Source organism: Suricata suricatta, chromosome X (assembly GCF_006229205.1).
Source record: "Suricata suricatta isolate VVHF042 chromosome X, meerkat_22Aug2017_6uvM2_HiC, whole genome shotgun sequence".
Classification (NCBI taxonomy): Eukaryota; Metazoa; Chordata; class Mammalia; order Carnivora; family Herpestidae; genus Suricata; species Suricata suricatta.
In genome coordinates, this window is record NC_043717.1 from 105,621,495 (window position 1) to 105,642,555 (window position 21,061).

The 21,061-nt window shown below is 38.3% G+C and overlaps 1 protein-coding gene across 12 annotated transcripts in view; it reads left to right on the plus strand.

Annotated features, from left to right (window-relative positions):
• Window positions 1–6: 6 nt before the first annotated feature.
• The window catches only part of FMR1 (fragile X mental retardation 1), a 36,965-nt gene continuing 15,910 nt past the window's right edge, over window positions 7–21,061 (plus strand). For all 12 annotated transcript variants that reach the window (XM_029929769.1, XM_029929771.1, XM_029929770.1 and 9 more), the window contains exons 1-9: window positions 7–128; window positions 9,458–9,510; window positions 12,459–12,552; window positions 14,649–14,720; window positions 14,994–15,142; window positions 16,273–16,366; window positions 16,452–16,568; window positions 18,774–18,944; window positions 19,036–19,114. In XM_029929769.1, the coding sequence (XP_029785629.1) occupies window positions 78–128; window positions 9,458–9,510; window positions 12,459–12,552; window positions 14,649–14,720; window positions 14,994–15,142; window positions 16,273–16,366; window positions 16,452–16,568; window positions 18,774–18,944; window positions 19,036–19,114 (880 nt within the window). In that variant the 5' untranslated portion in view covers window positions 7–77. The remainder of the gene's footprint in view (window positions 129–9,457; window positions 9,511–12,458; window positions 12,553–14,648; window positions 14,721–14,993; window positions 15,143–16,272; window positions 16,367–16,451; window positions 16,569–18,773; window positions 18,945–19,035; window positions 19,115–21,061) is intronic.

The following is a 21,061-nucleotide window of genomic DNA, read 5'->3' on the forward strand; positions in this document are numbered from 1 at the left end:
GGCGGCGACTGGGCCTCTTGAGCCCGCAGCCCACCTCTCGGGGGCGGGCTCCCGGCGCGAGCTGGGCTTTCGAGAAGATGGAGGAGCTAGTGGTGGAAGTGCGGGGCTCCAATGGCGCTTTCTACAAGGTACTTGACTCTAGGGCAGGCCCCATCTTCGCCCTTCTTTCCCTCCCTTTTCTTCTCGGCCTCGGCGGGAGGCAGGCCTGGGGCCCTCTTCCCGAGCGCCGCGTCCGGGGGTCACGGTGCTCTCGTTGGGATGTTGTTTGGGAGCGAAGGACCGGACTTGGGGCCTGTAGGAAGCCCCTCGCGCCCTGCTGCCTCTCCTGTAAGAGGCCCCGGCGCCTATCGGAATGAGAGCGGGCAAGGAGAAGAGGGTGTCCTCTCGGGGGCCGAGGGAGAGCTGGGGATGAGCCAGGGCCGGCGGCAGGTACGAGATCCCGGCGCGAAGGGCCGGTCTCCGCGCGAAGTGACGGGGACGGCTTATTTCCTTTTTCTAAATATCCTCTCCCAGTGGGATCCGGGCCTGACGTGTGGGTAGTTGCTGAGTAGCTGGGGGCGCTTCCGTCGAGCCTCCTCTTGCCTCGCACCGAGGGTTTGAGATCTCTTTTGGCTTCTCTTTTCCGGTGGTCCAGTATTGGGACTTCGGAGAGCTCCGGTGTTCTCGTTCTCGGCCAGGGGTGTGAAGAAAGAGGAGTGAGAAGCTGTAGTCGGTACCGAATCACAATGGCAACTGATTTTTAGTGGCCTCTCTTTGTGGATTTCAGAAGAGATTTTATATCCAAAAGTTTCAGGAAGACCCTGACATATCTGAGTAGTGCATTAGAGAAGTTTGTAATCTTAAATATTCGCGGCCCCCTCCCTGGTTACAAACGCTGCCAAATTCAGGAATACAGATGCTTAAGCGTCTGAAAAGATAGCAACTCTGCTACTTCAGGAAACAGTTTTTAACCCTCCAACGGCCTGAATATGTGGCCTAAAACTTCAAGAAATTAACTGAGAGTACATCATTACTAGAGTGTTGTAAATCGCGAGTCGAAATAATTGTTTTGTGCTCCAAATACTTGACGACCTTTTCTCAGTGTGTAATGCTGCAGTGGACAGTATTATTGAGGTTTTAAATAGGCATGCATAGTAGTGCTGTGGGTTTTTCTTTTTCTTTTTTTTTTTAAGTTACACCACTGCGGATCAACTACTATCTTGCATTTTCAAAAGGAGGATTTAAAATATTTTTAATGTATCGGTAGGGCATCTGTTGGTAGTACTCACTGTAGATCTAGTAATCTATAAATTCTCTTTTTCTCTAGAATGTTTGTAACTTCTTTAGGTAAAATGCCACCTTAGTACAGTATTTTGGCAGTAGAAGGTACAAACGGAAGGAAGCATGGAAATTTGCTATTGTCCAACGCATTTCTTAAATTTATTATAGCATAACTTAAACATTTCGGATGAGACTCACTTGGCTACGGGAAAATTAACAAGTGACTTCATACATGTGTATTTACCAATTCTGTGGAGATATTTGGGGATCAATGTATTTCGTAAGTGTGTAAAGTATGTAAGCTGCTCCACACTTTCAACCAAAAGATAAAACCTGCAGCTGTAAACGGAAAAACCCAACCTTTATGTTAGTGGTCTCACCAATATAAAATTGCTTATGTTGACTCTGTAGTCAAAATGTTCACATTTATTTTAGTGGTACGTGACAGTTTATGCTAGTGTGGAATCATTCTGGTTATCATGGGTAGTTTTGTGGTGCTGACTGTAATCAGTATAAGCAGGGGTTTGCGGTTGGGCAGAGTTGTAATAGATCGCTGATATTAGCTTAGATTGGACACCACTCTTACTGTCTTTTCAGTGGAGTATGCCTGCTCTGAGTAGGCAAGTAGCACATCCTGGATTTGAAGGATTTATTGTTCCCGTCCAGCAACCTATCTTTGCTCTGTGATTTTGCTCACAAACTGATTGGACTATAATAAGAAATGCCCTCTACCTTTGCTGTTAATCCCCCGTTTTAGTTGTGTGGGTGTTTTTTTTTTTTTTCACGAATTTGCTTAATATGAAGATAAATAAAAAGAATGGATTGTCCCTTGGTTCCTTGAAGGGAAATGTGAAACATCAAATACACGTAGAGAAATTGAGAAACATTACATTTATGAAAAAGACAGGAACCTAGTTCACCAAACTGATATAAAAGCCTTTAAAAACTGAACAACTCAACTTCAGAATAAGTGAATTCAGACTTTTATTTGCCTAACAGAACCACCATATTGTAAGCGATGATTCTCCATCTTCTGAGTACATGGTCCAAGTTTACAATATAAACTGGATAGAGTATAGCCTCAAATATTTGGGGTTTTTTTTCCTGCAAAATAACTAAAGCTCAAGATTCAGAATTAACAGAATCATGAAACCTAAACTCTAAGATGAGAGGATTCATTTCTATTTTTCCCTCTGGTGTTTATTGTTAAAAACTTGAAAGTTATGTTAGTAGTTGTCAGAGCCACTACTTCTATGCTTACTCATTCCTTTGACTTAGAAAAAGTTAGTCTTCTGTACAACTTAGTCTTAGGTTATTTAAGACTTGAAGAAGCCTCTCAAAATCTTTACGAAGTATCTAAACAAATAATGTTGAAATAAGTTCTTTATTCTAGGGGCTTCTGCCTAAAATAGCATAGTGGTGGCTCTTGTTGTGTTTCGCTTGTGTGTGTGTTAAGGGTTTCTTTTTGGGGGGTATGATAGTTGTAATGTATTGAATATACAATATATGTCATTCTGATCTGAATGTACTAGTATATCCTGAGGTTCCTAGGTTTTGGATACTAGCATGGAAATTACTAAAGTTGGATAAATCATGTGTTGGAATCATAAGATAGTTTTTTGAAAATATAGTGACCTCTGATTAAATATTGTGATATGGTATGAATATGCTAAATTGTATTCTTATTTTTAGGTTTTAATTTAATGTATCTTACGTTTTTAAGTTTGGTATCTGAGGGCAGACTTTAATGTGGTGAGTAATATGGAACTAGCAGCTGCCTTATGACAAAATGTACAATCAGGAAGAAGTATTTTTCATGAAGACATGAGTGGCCCAACATGTCATATTAGCTACATACATGGCCTGCAAGAAATCAGTGTTTTAGTACAAATAAACTTTCAGAAGGCATTATTCATGTTTTCTCTGAAGTCTCTATTTCTAACTTTGCATTATAGGTGTTAGTACTTCAAGGAAGTGAGTTGTTCAGGTCAACCACATTTTTTTTCTTCCCCGAATCTAGCCTTTTTAGGGTTTGGTGTCTTTGTGGGAGCATTATTTTCCCCCTTTTGAAGTGTGCATTTTCCAACTTCTTGCTCACATATTCTGGAAACCTCCAAATTATTAATTAAATATAAAACTCATAGTATAATAATTGGGTTTCTGGTTCCTCTCCACTGGAGGAATGTGTTTCCTAAGATGACTGTGATCATGATCATAACTGTTAAAAGGTACTGAGAGCTTTCTAGGTGCCAGGCAGCTGGGCACTTTATATCCATAAATAATTTATTTAATCCTCTCCCACAATCTTGTGCTGTTGTTATTCCCATTTTCTAGATGAGGACGGAGATGTACAAAGAGATTAGGTAAGTGGTTTCCTACTGAGCCTCATAGCTAGTAAGGGTCCTCAGATCAGGTCAGATGGTCTGATTTCTGAAAGGATGAAATGTAGCCGAAGAAATGAACTGGATTTGATTTCCTGCTCTTTTTAAAATTTTATCGTAACCTTCGACTGCGTCTTGTACTGTAACACCTCCTTAGTAGCATTCTACAAGCAAGGTGACGTTACCACTTTCAGCTGTTGCTTCAAAGATGCCATGACATACGCAGCTTCTTTATCAGCTTTTTCTTAACTCTCGCAGCTTGGTATTTTACAGTGTAATTTTTCATAGGAATGCCTACTGAGGGAAGAGAAAGTTGGAAGTCTCTGACCGCGCTATGAAATTGCCTTTGTTATATGGAGCACATAAGAACCGAAGCAGTAAAAAGTTAGAACACATACACACAGGAAAGGTCGTAGTATTCTCTCTGTACCTGTGTGTTATCGTTGGGTCGGGCTGAATCAGAAAAAATGCATTTTTCTCAGAATCTGTGGTAAGTGCCCAAGTAAAGTCACGTAACCCTGGACATGTGCTGTGGTCGGAAGGGTTGTCGACGAGGTTGATTGTACTTTTCCCTTTCCCTTGTTCATTCCTTTTTGTTGTTAAGGCCCACACACAGAGGGTGACAAAATGCTAACTCACTCTGTATGTGAAGCCTTGGGTATGGATTCTGCATCCCTACGACTGGTCTTGTGGGCTTTCTCTAGGAGGGACATTTTGCAGTGCTCTGCATTTTCTCCACTGGGATTATCATTGCACTACTTGTGCTGTTCTCAGTGACAGGGTAGTAGTTGTGTTCAGTGGGTGTCAGGGGCTTACACTGAAGTACCTAGAGGCTGTCTATATGATAACCACTCTTGTGACCAGTGACTTATGACCAGTTTGTGAGTTTACTAAGGTGAGAGGTGTGAGTTGGAGGGTAAGAGTTCCCCCAAATAAGGATGGACTTGTTAGATTCATCAGTCCTGCTAGTGGAACGCTTGAATTGTCATCGCGCACTTTTGGTGAGTATGGTTTCTCTGATAGCTTCTGAGGCCTAGTTGCCAGTAAGTTGGGGATCCTATAATGACTTTGATTTCTTGTTTGTTTTCCTGATGAAGAGCCTGTACCTGCCTTTAGCACTGCACTTTAGCGTCTTTCTCAAACCCTAAAGATTTTCATTACACCTTTTTCTTCTCAGAGTCTAAATAATCTTTCAGTATTTAGTATCTTTGAGGAAATAGCCTTTTCTTTTTGTATCCCAATTTTTAAGTCTTTTCTTTAGTGTGCTTTTGTTGAGATGTAACTTTCTCAACTGCGACAGTATTTGTGGTTCTGCATCTTTTATAAAATACATCCCTCTCTGCTTTACCTCTCATTTATTTAGTGCCGCTTGTGTACAGGGCAGGGATTGTGGTAGACATGAGACCTGTGTGATTTCATTACAACCCCTTGGAAGGCGGGTCCAGTTCCCTTGTATCCATTTGTCACTAGCAGTGGAGGAGTCTGAGGCACTGAGGTCACTTGGGGACTCTCACAGCTTATCAGGTAGAACTGAAACTTGGAACCTCGGTCTCCTTCGCAGCAAAACTCTTAACCACTAAGTTTCCCGACTCCCGTAAGAGCCTGGCTCTCAATACAGTACAGCTCCCTTTGTGCCTTCTATTCAGACCCGTTCAGTTTGCCTTCTTTGGTGACCTCAGGGAACCCCTGATCCTCTTGTCTCCCCAAATACCAACTTAGCTTGGTGTAGATAGGTGGGGATCACAGCACATGTAGTCTTCCAGGTTGGTGGTGGGTAGGGGGAGAATGCCCTAGACGTGTCCAGGGAAGGAGGGTAGGAGTGTTGGGGTAAGGGAGGAGTGGCCAAAAGAGTGGCTCCTGGAGAAAGTATGTTGAGCCCCAGAAAAATGGGGACCCTGGTTGAAAGTGAACAACAGGTTAGTTAAAAGGCCTCAGCAGTCAAGGCGGTGTTTGTCCTTGGTGGGAGGGCAGGCCAGATGTAACCAATACTTTCTTTTGGTCAGCTTGTCAGAGCAGCAACAAGAAGGTTTTCCGTGCCTTCTGTATTTTCTTAATATGCAAACAGTGACTAAAATTGACTGATTTTAGAATAGTCCTACAAACAGCCACATGGAAATAAGCCTCATTGACTAGAAAACCAGCGGCTAGTAGGCTGTGATGATTACTCAAACCATTTCTGACATGTATCCAGCATTGCCTTCAAAGCCTTTGAAAGCTTTCTGTTGTTAATAGTCACAACAATTGCAGATCTTCCTGCTTTGAGGGAACGTTTGATTTTAGGAAGTAGGCAAATGTGGCGAATGAGTATTATTAAACTCTGCAATAACTTTTTGGCAAAGAGCGAAAAATAACAGCAATAAAGTAATGAGACCAACTTTTAGAATGCTTTTTTAAGGTGGATTTGAAAACGGTCCGCAACATTTGTAAAATGTTTTAAATCAGTGCCATCCAGTGGAATTTTCTGCAATGTTGGAAATAGTCTCTACCTGTGCTGTTCACTACAGTAGGCACTAAGGCATTTGCCTTAGTGTGGCAAGTATGACTGGGAGACTGGTTTTTTTTAATTTTGTTTTACTGTAATTAAATATAAATAGTCACATGGCCTGTGGCTGCTATGGTAGACCCCATATTTTTAGACCAGAGCAATGGTATTGGAAAGATGCCTAATTAAATGAGAACAGTTTTTCACTCAGCTATAACAAGGTTCTCTTAACTGACTAAAGGACTTAACATTTTTTGCATAGTATGCAGTGAAGAACTAATGTTAATTACTGCCACAACATGCAAACATAAAAATTGAGACAAGAAGGAAAATAGAATCGTGAGTGAGCAGGGGAGAAGTAGAGAGGGAAATCCCAAGCAGGCCCCATGCTGTCAGTGCAGAGCCCGACTCGGGGCTCGATCCCATGAACCGCAAGATTATGACCTGAACCCAAATCAAGAGTCATCTGCTTAACTGACTGAGCCACCCAGGTGCCTGGAGCATTTGACTCTGAATTCAGCTCAGGTTAGGATCCCAGGGTCCTGCAATTGAGCTACAAATTGGGCTCCACATGGAGCATTGAGCCTGCTTAAGACTGTCTTACTGTACCTCTGCCCCTCTCCCCCAGCTCGAGTGTGTGCTCTTTCTCCCTATCTCCCTCTCTCTGTCCCAAACTGAAAATATTTTTTAAATGAAAACAAATAATGGCTCTTCTTGGTAAATAAGGGATCACCTCATAGTAGGAGTGTTGATTTTAGTCCTTGATGGATCCTTTCCCCTCAAAAGTAGATTGGTAATTTTGTATTAACAATCAGGTCAAGAGAAAGGAGGAATTGGGAGTAGGGTTGTCTGCTATTCCCATTCTTCATAACTTTAGGGACTTACTTATAAAACTAAGAGTGACTAACTTCAGTAACTAACTCAAAAATCAAAGCTTTCTGTTGCTGAAGTAATAGGCAAACAACCTCTTAGAGTACTCAGGGCATGTACCCTTGTGAATCTAGTATATTCCAGAACATCAGGGTTAGTATTAAAGTAGAGTTTTCAAAAGATGCTGTAGAAAGTGTTCATGATTTAAATATAACAGGAAAAATGGGAAGAAAATATGGATTCCTCCCCACCTTTAAATCAGCCATCTACAGAAATATAGGTATGTGCATGCTGAACTTAGAAATAATAATTTAGCCATGTTGGGTATAGCAGAACACTTGGATTCCATTATAGTCCACCTTGATCTTACAAGGAAACATTTTTTTTTAGCATAGCTTTGCTTTTATTCTTGGAGACATAATTGTAGAAGATTGGTGTCTCTGTTTATGTAGCTTCCATATAAAAGTTTTCCAGGCCCCTGCCTCATGCGCCATTGTTTTTTTTTAAGAGCGACTAATTAATAGTTGACTGGTACATTTTAATTTTGTATTTGGAGAAGTTTAAGACTTTTTTTAATCCTTTAACTTCAAGCCTTTGAAGACTTTTACCAAGACATTTGCCTCGGATCACTTGTTTGTTTATAGTTTTTGGTTGTACATTTTGGTCTCCTAACTTTTCAGGTGTTTTTTTGTATATGGTCTGAGGTAAGGGTCAAAAATTTATTCTCTTGCACATAGATATCCAGTTGTCCTGGCAGCATTTGTTGAAAACACTATTCTTTTTCCCCAGTAAGTTGTGTTGGCCTCTGTGTCCACAAAGGATTTCTTTCTACCACACTCCAAGCTGTTTCTCCAGATCAGAGTATTTGTTCCTATTTTTCCTTAGGCCTGGCTTGCTTCCTCAACCTTCTGCTTGCTTTTGTGTGGCAAGTCTTCCTCAGTCTTCCAAGTTTGATAAGGAAACTCACCTTTCTTCACTTTGTCTTCCTTGATGAACACAACACACATCACGTACGTGCGCGCACACAATCACACACACAATCTTTCTTCTATGGGTAGGATAGGAACCCTTGGGCAATGATCCACTCATTGAGTTCTTAATAGGCACTCTGAAGTCTAACAGTAAATAAAATAAGACCTTAGGAAACTTACTGTCAGTGGGGAGACGAGCAGTAGTAATATAGTGGGGTGACTTTACAGTAGGGATGACCATAGGATATACTCAGAACGAAAGCACGGAATTTAACCTAGTCTGGGTTTGTCCATAGGTGGTGACATCTGAACTGAGCCTTAAAAGACTAATAGGAAAGGTAGCTAGATGAACAGAGGGGAAGGACAATGGGAAAGAAGGAACAGCATTTACTGAGGGGCCCAAGTAGTTTAGCATGGCTGGATCAGCAGCCTCCAGGGATGTGAAAGATGAAGCTTGGAGAGGTGAGGGGTGGGACCAGGTCATGCTGGGCCTTTTTCAGCCAGAAAAGGAGTTTGGCGGTAATCCCACAGGCAGGGAGAAACCATGGAAGGAGAGAAACATCTACAGAACAAATTTGAGTAAGAAGCTTAAATCTCTCAAGCCATTTTTAAATGAATTAAAATATAAAGCCCCTTGGGTTTCTTTATGCTTTATCTTATTCCTCTAATTATCAAAACAAAACAAAAACCTTTCCTGCACCTATTAAGAACTTAATTTTTAGAATTACGGACAGCATGCTGCCTAAAGAATTCTTGATAATTAGTTAGCTATTACTTTAGTTATGTCATTTTATAGAATTAAGGACGGCATGCTGATTAAAGAATTCTTGATAATTAGTTAGCTATTTTGTTATGTCTTTCTGCAGATTACTAACAATTGCGTCATCAGATTTAAAAGATTTAAACCTCTGTATTACTGTTTTTTCCTCCAAGTGCCTGTGAGATTGAGAATTTAATTAAACTCTGGTAATTGGACTTTTTAGTGGCATTAGCAGCATATTGTTAAGGAAAATTTAGTGTGCTTGTATATACCTAGATTTGAGATTATACATAGTCATTTACTATCATATTCTCCTAAAATTCTATTCAAGAGAAGAAGATAGATTACAAGAGATCTATACTGGCTGGCATGTGGTGCTGGATCAAATTTCTTAGTTGTTAATAATTTTAGCCTAAAGTGCACCTCGAGGTACATACTCCACACCTGCATTGTAATTTCCAATTACTTCACTCTCTCATTAGATGCTGAACTCTGGCACAATTGTTTTTTCATGTTTTGTTTTAACTAATCCATATTCCTAGGACCTGGCACATAGTAGGTAGCCAAACAATAGATGTGATCCCTGAATGAATCATCCTGACAGACTGACAGGCTTACATTTGAAGCTCCATTTTATTCTGAAACAGAAAATGTTTGGTATCTCTATAAAACTTAACTAAAAATAAATGATCTTGAAGCTTACAAGTTTATTTAACTGGTGTTTCTCTTACAGGCTTTTGTAAAGGATGTTCATGAAGATTCAATAACAGTTGCATTTGAAAACAAGTAAGTGTCTTGGTATAATTTTAAGGTTCAGGTTCCTTAATATTTGATACTGATTATTCTTTTTACTCCTCATTTTAAAAAATTTGAGTCTAGTTTGAGTGTTTTTCAGGAATGGATCTTCATGTTACTCACCAGGAAGATCCTGAACAACACAATATTAAAATCAATGGAATGACTGTTCCTACTCTTAACCTCAAAGATCCCTTTTGTTTAACCTTGATCCATACATCTCAGCCCCCTTGAATATAAGGAAAGAAACCAGATTCTTCTGTATTACTAACTTTGAGTTTGGATAGAAATATTTGTGATTGTTACAAAATGAAAATGAATGGGATCATGGGTATTGCTAAAATTGATGAGGGTTTTATAATGTTGAATCTAAAATAAATTGTCTAGTTTATTTATAAGGAATAATCATGTTTACTCATGAACTTAAATACCTGTTTCATCATGTATTTATAATCAGTAATAGCAGTCAGCAGTCTTTTCTGCTAGAAGAGTAAATAGAAACACTTAGAGGCCTGTGAACATTAGCTCTACGAAGCCATCAGTGGTATAGATGTTGGCATTTTATTGGGAGAGACAAGTCTGTTGACAAAGTTTTTTTTAAATACTAATAAAGGGTATCTTCAGATTAGCCGTTCAAGATTATAAAGTACATATAAACTCCGTAGCCAGAGTGTAGTAGATGTGATCATGATTTTAGGATTATGTGGAACTCTGAAGAATGATCCACAATCACAGCATTTTGGCTTGTGTGTGCCAAGAGAATGGATAGTATCTCAGAAGCAGTTTGCAAATCCAGAGAGAAAAGAAATAGAAAAGTGGTTGCTCAGGGCTGGAGGGGATGGCGAGTCATAACTAAAGGGCAGGGGATTTCCTTTTGAGGTGATGAAAATATTTGAAAATTGGTAATGGTTGCACGTATCTGAATATCCTGAAAACCATTGAATTGTACATGCGCTTAAGTGGATGGATTATTTGGTATGTGAGTTATATCAGAAAATCTGTTAACATTTAATATCTGACTCAGACATACTGTGATTTTATCATTAGCAGAATCTTTGAGCTACCAACAGGACAAAGTAGTAGTAGTCTTGGATGCCTGCAACACATTTAGGGGGACAGAGATAAAAGGATTTAGAATATCCAACCCTATTCTCAGGTCTAGAGTAACCTCAGTCCAGAATATAAGTTTGGGGCAAACTCTGGAACTTTTGGCTCTATGCATTCAGAAACAAGTTATCTTGCCCATAAAGGAAGAGGTATCTTTATTTGCTACTCTTTTAATTAATTTCTCCCATAGTCTTTAAGTGTTAAGCAAACACTCCTTTCCTGTATGCTAAGAATGTGTATAGTTAATACACTGTCTTATCAGATCAGTTTTCTTTTGTTTTTAATCAGATTTCTACTATAAATCTAAAATTATTCTACATTTGGACTTCCTAATATTTTCCTATACTGTCACTGCATAAAAGTTTTTCTTCAAGCTGTCATTGTGGGAATTTGAAATAGATCAACTGTATTGTTGGTGTTCATGGAATATGTTTGACATTCAATGCCAGGTTTGAGCACACAGCACTAGGATTTGGTAGGTCCCCTACCAAAGTAGTCTCTGCCCATCCTTGGGTGTTTCCTTTTTGTTTTTCTGTTTTAAGAAAAACCCAGTGTTTTTGGGTTCAGACTATATTTACCCTTTCTTTCCTAAAGAAATCATGAAGAAACTCCTGTTGCCATAATACCAGCTTATTTTAAATGTTAGGTTTTTTTACCTTCTGTAGTTCACATTTTTGAATAAAGAATTTGAAGTTTTATCTGTGTCCATTGAGGATTTAAAATAATTCTTCCTTCTTTGAAACCAAGAAAATTATATTCTGTATTATGTTTTTCAAAACACATTTAGCAATGAGTTTGTAACATGTTAAAAGTCAGTAATTTTCTATATGTATAAAAAGGCTTTTCTGAGGTAAAGACCACGTTTTCTAAAGTTTCATAGTTTTCAAATGTGTTTAATTCTAAGAAAGTGTTCGGTCTAATATAGACCTAATCAGATCTCCACAAATTCTGACTTAATTACTTACCCTCCTATCTTCTATATGGCTCTTTTTAAAAAAGTTAGCACTTTTCTCAGGATTTTACTAAGAAAGCTCTTTAATAGCAACAACAGAAATGACTAATGCAGCAGTTGAATCCTCCAGTGTTTCTACAAAGTTTGTCTTTTAATATTTTATATCATTTTGGATATAAAAGAGTAACCTGGTGTTTTTCAAAATTGTTCCATATCATCTGAAATTTAAAACCATAGGCAACTTACCAAACTCCTATAGGCTGTCTTCGTCGGGTTTCTGTGGTTTAGCAGACCTTACCAGGCCATGCCGGTCAGCGGCCAGCTATCCATGGCAAGAGTTGACCACCTCGCGGGATCTAAAATTTAAAGGGGGAAAAGTGAGTTGTGAATCGCTAATATGCTGGCTGCCCCATTTTGCTTGGAAATTAGAGGGCATTTAGGACCAGTTTCTGTGGTCCTTAGAACGTGGTTAAAATTCCCTTGCAAGGAGAAGTATGGTGATTATATTACTAACACTTATGGATACTAACATTTAATTTAAGCATCAAAAGAAATTGCTGTTGTGGCCTTGCGTTTAGCACTCTTAGAGGTTGAAATTACCAGAAGAAAGACTTGTTTGGAAAACTGTGATGTTGATCTATTGTGTCTAGAGGAATATTCCAAGTAGAACTACAAGGCTGCTGTGCTGCATGCAGACTTGGTTGAAATGTCTCTACATTGCCATTAGGCCCCACTCAGCGAAATACTATTTTAAAAGCATTTGCTTCTTTAAACTAGAAAAACAGAGGGTCACACCTAGCCAAGAGTTGATGGCAGTGTGGTCATTGTTCCCATTAAACCAGAAAGCGTGTAAAATAATTCTGTGTTTGCTTATTTGTAGCTGGCAGCCAGAGAGGCAGATTCCATTCCATGATGTGAGATTCCCACCACCTGTAGGTTATAATAAAGATATAAATGAAAGTGACGAAGTTGAGGTAAGTTGCCCCTGCCCTTGAGTTACTAAGCACGGGAGCATTTAATTTGCCGGTCCCTTTTGTACCCCTTGTCTTGAGCACTGTTTAAACTACCTTGAAAATTCCAGCTGTGATGGACCTGTAATTTTGCGTGAGCTGTCTCAATAATGAGTTGAAATACGACGTGATGCTTAATCGTGGCTGCTGGAGTAGTACTGAGAGTGCTTCTCTGAAAGTCACCGTTAATTTCCTTTGCCAGCTAGTACTGCTTCTGCCCCTTCTTTAATCTCTCAGTCGTTATTGAAATAATGCCTGGTTAGCTGACACCGTTACCTCCGTTTTAAGCAAAATGGATTGGGAAAGAGTATTACAGAGGAAAAGAAATCGTGCCTTGCAGTAGAGCGGCATTCTAGGATTTCTTTAAGTAGCATCACATCCTCCTGGTGTATTATTAAAAGCCCATCTATGACTTTTAGTATAATCACAGAGAGGGAAAACATCTTTGCACTGGGCATGCAGTGACCCACCTGCTTATGTGCCATTCATGTCTGTGACTAAAATGTGCTATGGAGATGTACCATGTTAACAGAAACATGTGTTTATAATTTCTCTAGCCAGTGAAAGTTGTTTTGGGACTTAACGGCACTTGGAGTCTGCTTTATGTTGTAGTTAGTCTATGTCGTTTCCTTCCTCCCCTTTCATATGATTTTAAGCTGCTTCTCTTCGTTCTCTACAGCGCCTTTTTAATACTTGCAACTTTGCAAATATTTGTGGTATGAAGGAAGCAGCTAAATGCACATTTATATACAGGCAAGGTAAAGTGTACTAGGTCCTTGAATTCTTACTTCCAGGCTTGGTACAGGTGGTACACTAAAACCGAAATCTCCTGCCTTTGAGGTCTCATTCTAGTCAAAGTAGCTGATAATAATGGCAGATTAAGTTCTAGAGAAAACATTAACTCAGGTTGTAAAAGAGACACAAGACAACCAGATCTTTTGGTCTGTGTGTATAAGGAATGCTCATAACAGTGATGGATTAAGGGGACTCCTGCCCGCGCCCCCAACTTAGTCACATGGCTGCTGTTCCCAGGATTGACCTCGCTGCATTACCTAACAGTTAACTGAGGTTGTTCCTCTGGCTTGAGCAGAATTGTAAAGAAGTGATGGGGGCAAAAGAGAAAGATAGGATGAGTTAACTTGTCACTGCTTTGTGTCACTGTCAACTTCAGTTGCGAAAGGGAGACAAGAGTTGGAGCCTTGAGTTTCTCGTCAGCCTTGGGCTCTGTACCTCTCCTCACCTGTCCTTTCCTCCCTATCCATCTGTCTTCCCTGTTGCTTTCTGCTTCTGAGTGTTTCTGTCTCTCTCTCTCTCTTTTCATGTATACTGTGCTGTCTCTTTTCCTCTTAACATTGACTTGCTAGTGTCTTCACAAGAGCTTCCCTGCTGCACATCGTAAGTGAACTTTGACGTCACCAGAGAGATGGGTTAGAAGACCTGATCCAGGATGTGAGAGCAGGAAGATGCTATGCAGAGGATTGCCAGCATGGAATTGTCCATTTTAGTGTGGGGAGAGGGAGAGGGCAGGAACCCAGGGAGTGACCAAGGTTCTGTTTGCTTAGGCCCCAGGAGACATGCATGCCAGGGTGGTATCCATAGTGGGCTGAGTGGTCAGAGGCCTCACTTACTTAGTGACCATGCAGCCAGTAAGTAGGCCAAGGTCAGTAACTTCCAATCCGTTATTTACTTATCAGAGTAAAACAAAAACAAGTTTGTACATTTTTAGATAACATTTTTGTACCTCACAAAGTATCCAAGGAAAGCATGCCCGGGTTTATGAACAGTCAGCTTTTCTTGAGCGTTCATATGCAGAGAACTGATTATTACTGACATAGAACAAAGATTGAAAGGCGCTTTGTACAGGACTCTCCCAGGCAATCAAGTAGTTTCTCATGATGTATCAATGTCTAGATGTGGGGTTGCAGTCTGCTGTGAGGCATATAACATATGGGTTTGTTAGACACCTGGCTCATTTTAATAATTTTCTTCGATGTCTGATAATCTGTAGATTTCTGAATGGTGTTAATTATGAAATAATCTATGTTATAATTTTTGTGTAGGTTTATTCCAGAGCAAATGAAAAAGAGCCTTGCTGTTGGTGGTTAGCTAAAGTGAGGATGATAAAGGGTGAGGTAGGAAAATCCATATTTAAAATTTTTTATACTATTTTCCTTTTCTAAATCTCAGGTATTCTGTTTCAGTGTGGATTTCTATTTTAAAATAATATGTAACTCAAGTTATTTTATTAAAATATTTTCTCGACATGTTCAGTATGTGTCATGTGTTTAAGTTGATCAAATACATTTTTTTCCCTCTAGAACGCTTAAAAATAACTGAATTAGGTAGAGCTTATTGTTCTTATTTTAAACATTATGACAGGAATGACTTTTATCTATTTCTCTCAGTTTTATGTAATAGAATATGCAGCGTGTGATGCTACATACAACGAAATTGTCACAATCGAACGTCTGCGGTCAGTTAATCCCAACAAACCTGCCACAAAAGATACTTTCCATAAAATCAAACTGGACGTGCCAGAGGACTTACGACAAATGTAAGTTGGTATACGAGAAATGCTGAGGACTTAAAGGTGATTAGCAATTAATTTAAAAGAATATAAATTTTAAAATAATAGAAACCAAGTTTTAAATTCAGTGAACTTTGGAAAAAATGGCTTGCAAAAGTAGTGAAAAAAGCTGTCTTTAGCTTTTCCAGTTGTAGAATTAAGCCAGCACTGGATTTGTTTTAAGCTAACTTGGCTAGATGCATTTGTTTCCCAGAATAAGCTTTGTTCGTAGAATTTTTGAGATTTTGAAAATCGATTAGTACAGATCTTTTTTCATAAAAGTCACAAATCAAGTTCTAGATAATGATTTCTCCAAGCTTTTTCCCTTTAGTAACTATTTCCAGATAAACATGTAATAGGTAGAGCTAAAGAAGCTTCCAAAGGTCATCTCCATCTTCTAATCCTTGGTCTGGGGTGATACTTAAACACTTTTTAGATAAGAGGTTCCTTTTTAAAGGTTTGATCAAGGGGAATATAATGAGTTGGATTTGGATGTGTCACACTTTAGGTAAATGTTATTTTGCAATTCAGAATACATAGAAATCGTTTTTGATTGTAGAGATTGCATATGTGTGTAAATTTTTGTGCCTTCTGATTTCTATACATTTCCTTCTCACCCGTAAATTGATCGGCAGTTTTCCTATAGAAAAGAAGCAACAGAACAAAATTGGGTACCCTGCAGCTATCCTCAAAAGTTTTCAACGAACTCAAGAAAATTACTGACTAATCCTGTGTAACTGAAATAAGGAAACATGGCAGAGGAGAGTAACTCCCCTAAATAATGTAACTTTTGGTAATCTAAGACCACAAGTAATCTCTTAGGAACATAACTGGTTTTTTTCCTTTCTCTGCATTCTCAAATGCTTGGTTGGGCCGAGTAGCACAGAGATGTACAGCGAAGGAACCTTTGTCTTTAATGTCAGTTACTTGAGTGGGCTAAGTATTTCAGAGATACATTAACAAGGGACTAAACTTGTAAATGGATACAGCCTATTTTGCATGCATTGTGTTTACTATGAATTCACAGTTGGACTAAGTGCAAATCTCTGCACGTATTTATGCCAGTAGTTGGTAATCCTGCATCTTAACTTCACAGTGGATATTGTTTTTATTTGTAGGTGTGCCAAAGAATCGGCACATAAGGACTTTAAAAAGGCAGTTGGTGCCTTTTCTGTAACTTACGATCCAGAGAATTATCAGCTTGTCATTTTGGTGAGTGATTTTGACTTGGCTATTTTGGTCTATTTCATTTGGTGTATTTGCTTCGATAATAATGGTACCAATTTATATCCCTTAGTCAGTCAATGAAGTCACCTCAAAACGAGCACACATGCTAATTGACATGCACTTTCGGAGTCTGCGCACTAAGCTGTCTCTGATATTGAGGAACGAAGAAGCCAGTAAGCAGCTAGAGGTATGTGGCTTTCCCTAGTGCTGCTTGTAAGGCTATCTGGAAATGAGAACTCTAGAGTTGTGAAGCTTGAATATGGGCACGTTGTCCTTTCTTTACTGTTTCTTAGCAATGCCCTTTATTTTATATTTTGAAAAATTAAATTCTACAAAGCGTAATCATACTAAAGTTTTTCATGCCTGAGGGTTCAGAATTAAGCAGCAGTTGATGTATATTAAGGAACTTCTGGTCAACTCAGTTTGCCTAGAAATTCATCAAAGCTGCTAATAAAATGAGGCAATGCTTCTTCCATATAACATGTTATCATATAAGTACTAGAGAGTATTTAAATATCTAATCATATTCCTTTCATTATGTATGTTTATCTCTGTTTAAAAGGGTATAGAACTTCTTTATTCTAATTGGTTGTCACTCTTTAAAACCTCCTGTCTTCAGATTCCTGCCAGAGGCTATTTCCCTAACTTACTATTTCGTCTCTTAAGGTGCATTTTATCTACTTTTATTAATCCTCCAGTAATTTCCATCACCATACATTTATTTTCATTGATAACTATCTAGTACTTCCATTCATTACCATAGAAACTAAATGGATTTTAATGTCCCAGCTCGAGGTATGACTGTCAGATTCCAGAGTTCTTCATCATTATTCATTTCATTAGAGGGAAAACACCATGCAGTTAAAATAATAGAGAAAAAAAGAGTTCCAAGTTGCGTTTTAAGAGAGAAAGGTAGTCAAGGCTATATTCTTGTAAAAACCCTGTGAGACTTGCCACCTTCCCACTTGATGTTTAATTCTGAACTCTTAGCAGGAGAGGAGACATTCCTCTCTCCTTTTGCTACTTTGTTTTCCTTATGGCCTTGGAGGTCTGTTTAATTGGTTTTTACTCTCATTCTTTATTAATGTCCCTATGTTCACCCATTTGTGGTTTCTTCAGGAATTCTCTCATAACTTTTAGGCAAGAACAGCCTCCTAACTTTCGTTGTATTATGGAAAACATACTCCTGCCTCTTCTTAAACATCTAATTCTTCTTAAATGATCTGTTATGATACCCTCGGCTTACCATTTATCAGAGAAATATCAGTGAAAAGAATGAACCAGGTGAATGAACCAGGACTTTTTGAAAACCCCTAGGAATATTTGATACATTTTGTTATTCTTATCTACAAAACAGATATTATACTTTCACAATTGTTTACAGTAGTTACACTCATACGTTCAAATCAGCAGGTATGTTGAATACTGAGAAATTCCGCATGCATGCCTTTCTTTCCTCACTACTAATATTAAAGAGATCCACATATTCAGATAAGAAATTTCCATTTTTCAACATGAGCCACTAATATGTTTGGTTTTCATTAATGGCATGCTAGAACTAAATACTACATTTTGACAATGCTGTTTAAAGAGAGCAATTATCCACAAGTTTGGGGTATCAGTGTAACTTGGTTCGGTCATGACTGAAGATTTGAAAGAATTCATCGTACTTGTGGATCCAGATCACAAGGTCTTACAGACTCTGATCTCTTTTTGGATTGCACATGCATATTACAAGATAAGTTGTAAATATTTGGCATTCTACAATCATTTGATACAATTTTTATGATTCCGTTTCTCAGGTTGGGGAGGTGGGGGGTGGAGAGAAGTATTGTTTTAATGTCATCTCTTCATCAGAGGGATATCTAGACCACAGTATCTAATGATAAGGTATATAAATGGTGAGTTTCCAGGGAAAAAAATTGAAAAAACAATGTATATGTACTGATATTCTTTAATAAAAATGAAGTGACTACAATTTTCTCTAAAGATGATATTAAAACTTTTTTTTTTACTCAAATAACGTTGAGTCTGTCAGATCCAGTGAGCTGGTTTATATTTGGGAACATTTCATCTGCTTCTTAATTATGATATGGTTGATGTCATAGGTTAACTAAGGCAGCCTTGCAAATAGGCTTTCAAAAGTTACCTTGGAAACTTGTCAACAAGCCCTTTCCTATTAACAGAAAATCTATCAGATGGCATTGATCTTCAGTAATCTAAAAAGTACTTATGCTATTGGGGAGTGATTTTCTTAACCCTGGAAGTTTACAACTGAAAGTAATTTATAGGCCCCTCATACATAGGGTCAAGATAATTTACATGGCTGACCTAAATACAGTTGTCTTAATAGTTGATAAAGCATATTAATCAGATGTGCATTTCTCTTCAGAGTTCAAGGCAACTTGCCTCGAGGTTTCATGAACAGTTTATCGTCCGAGAAGATTTGATGGGCCTGGCTATTGGTACTCATGGTGCTAATATTCAGCAAGCTAGAAAGGTGCCCGGGGTCACTGCTATTGATTTAGATGAAGACACCTGCACATTTCACATTTATGGAGAGGTAAAATTTTACGAAGTAGTTTTTTTTCCAAAATAAACAATATTTCATTTGGCTCATGTTTTGTCTTAAATCTTTTCCCCTTTGTTGTTAGGATCAGGATGCAGTGAAAAAGGCTAGAAGCTTTCTGGAATTTGCTGAAGATGTCATACAGGTTCCAAGGAACTTAGTTGGTGAGTCGGAAGTTACCGTTTACATACACTTCAAAAACCAGCAGTTAGGTAAAACAATTTAGTTACACCGAGAGAATTTCATGTTCGCTTCCTTGGAGAGTCCTTTAATCAAAGGTTTGTCTTTGAAATACGATCTGTTGTTACAATGTACAGAAAATATTTGATAAATATGCTCAAAAATTAGAAGACCTACAAAAGATACTGCTTTCCTAATTCAAACCTCCTAGTACCTGGAAAGATGAATTTCGCACAGCCTCTTCGGTGTGTATTTTGTATATCTTAAAATTAAATATATTTCTTCAAAGTGACTGATATTTGAGGGCTTTATAATTTGGAAGAGATTGGTATTTGGTCTCTCTGATGGAGCTATAAAATGATGGCGTTCTTAATTACGGCAGAGTTGAATATCTGAACCTAGGTTACTTAAGCTAATAAGTTGCAGAGCTAAAAGTAACTCAGAAGGTCTCTGGGGCTTTTTGCAACATTAACAGTAATTCATTTTGGCTTTGAGTGCTATTGTTTTATTATTATCACCATCACAGGTACCAGCAGATACCAGAAACTCTTTACCAGTACTTTCAAATGCTACAGATGTCTTTAGCAGGACATTTCAAAATAAGATGCGGTTTTTATCAAGAGCACTACCTAGGTTTTTAATTTATACATAAAATTGGGACATACTGTCTGTACATTTTTTATTTTTCTGAACTTGGTATCACAACCGCTTATAAAAAGTAATGCCAGCTCTCTGGAAAGTTTAAAGAAGAAGAAAATAAGGATTTCCTGTGCATGTTGTTGTTCCCATAGTTTCAGTCCTGCTAAGCCTGGTTTTATTTTCTTTCAGCGTAGAATTACAAACATCTTCCTATGCTATTTAAAACACTTGGAATAATATTTTTCTCCTGAAGAAAATTAGTTAAGGAATAAAGACTGGTGAAGTGAATGCAGACTTATTAATTCAGCTGTATTGTACAGACAGCTAAAGAATGTGGTATTACGGAGGTAACTTGGATACCAGTTTTATGGAAAGCACTATCCTGATCTCCTAAGAATAAGTAGGGTTTTGAATGATACTTTTTTTCCTTTTATTTACAGTTTGCCAAGCAATTGCTTACATTTTCTAATTAGAAAAGTTCTCTTAAATTTAGAAATTCTTATAAAATATAGCCAATAGACAGTTTTTTCAGTAATTAACAAACAGAAACCTCTGTGTCAGATTCATTGAAGTTCATTTGAGGAATGGCATGATCCCCATAAGAGGAAAGTTTTTGGGTGTTGGAGTTGGATTTAGATTTCGGTCCCTCATTCACTGTTTGGTACCTATTTAATCTTGTAACTAATTCAGCCCCCTTGAATCTTATTTTCCTTACTTCTAAAAAATGTGATAATAGTGTCCACCTCAGAGGGTTGCTGTGATAACTAAATAGGAAGGTGTAAGTAGAAAGGTAGAGACAAGTACACATTACCTAGTAGGGTCTGGACATAGTAGGGAACTCTGTAAATGTGACCTCTTGTTTCTTGTCATTCAGAACAATTCCATCCAGTTCAGTAGAGCAGAATTGTAGCAAGCTGTCAGTTGGGATTTGAAAGTGACTGTGTGATGTAGAGTTGCATTATCTGCTATTAAAAGTGGGTTCTACCTGTGCTCATACCTAAAGGGAACTGACCTTTCACCAGAAAGCCTGCTGAAGTACCGTCAGCCTGGGTTTGGTTTTTGTTTCTAGTGAGTAAAATAAGACAATTCTGTTTTAGAGATTGTCTACTAAATACCGGGAATGTTTAGAGTTTTCAGAAAGCGTTTTTGTATAATAAAAGATTTGGCAAGGCATATCTTTGGGAAGATGTCTAATTAGTATTGAATGAGTTTTCTTGGAGTCACACTGTATATGATTTATGATCTCTATTTTTCACAGACTCTGTTTAGTACGTACACAGATTTGTCATTCT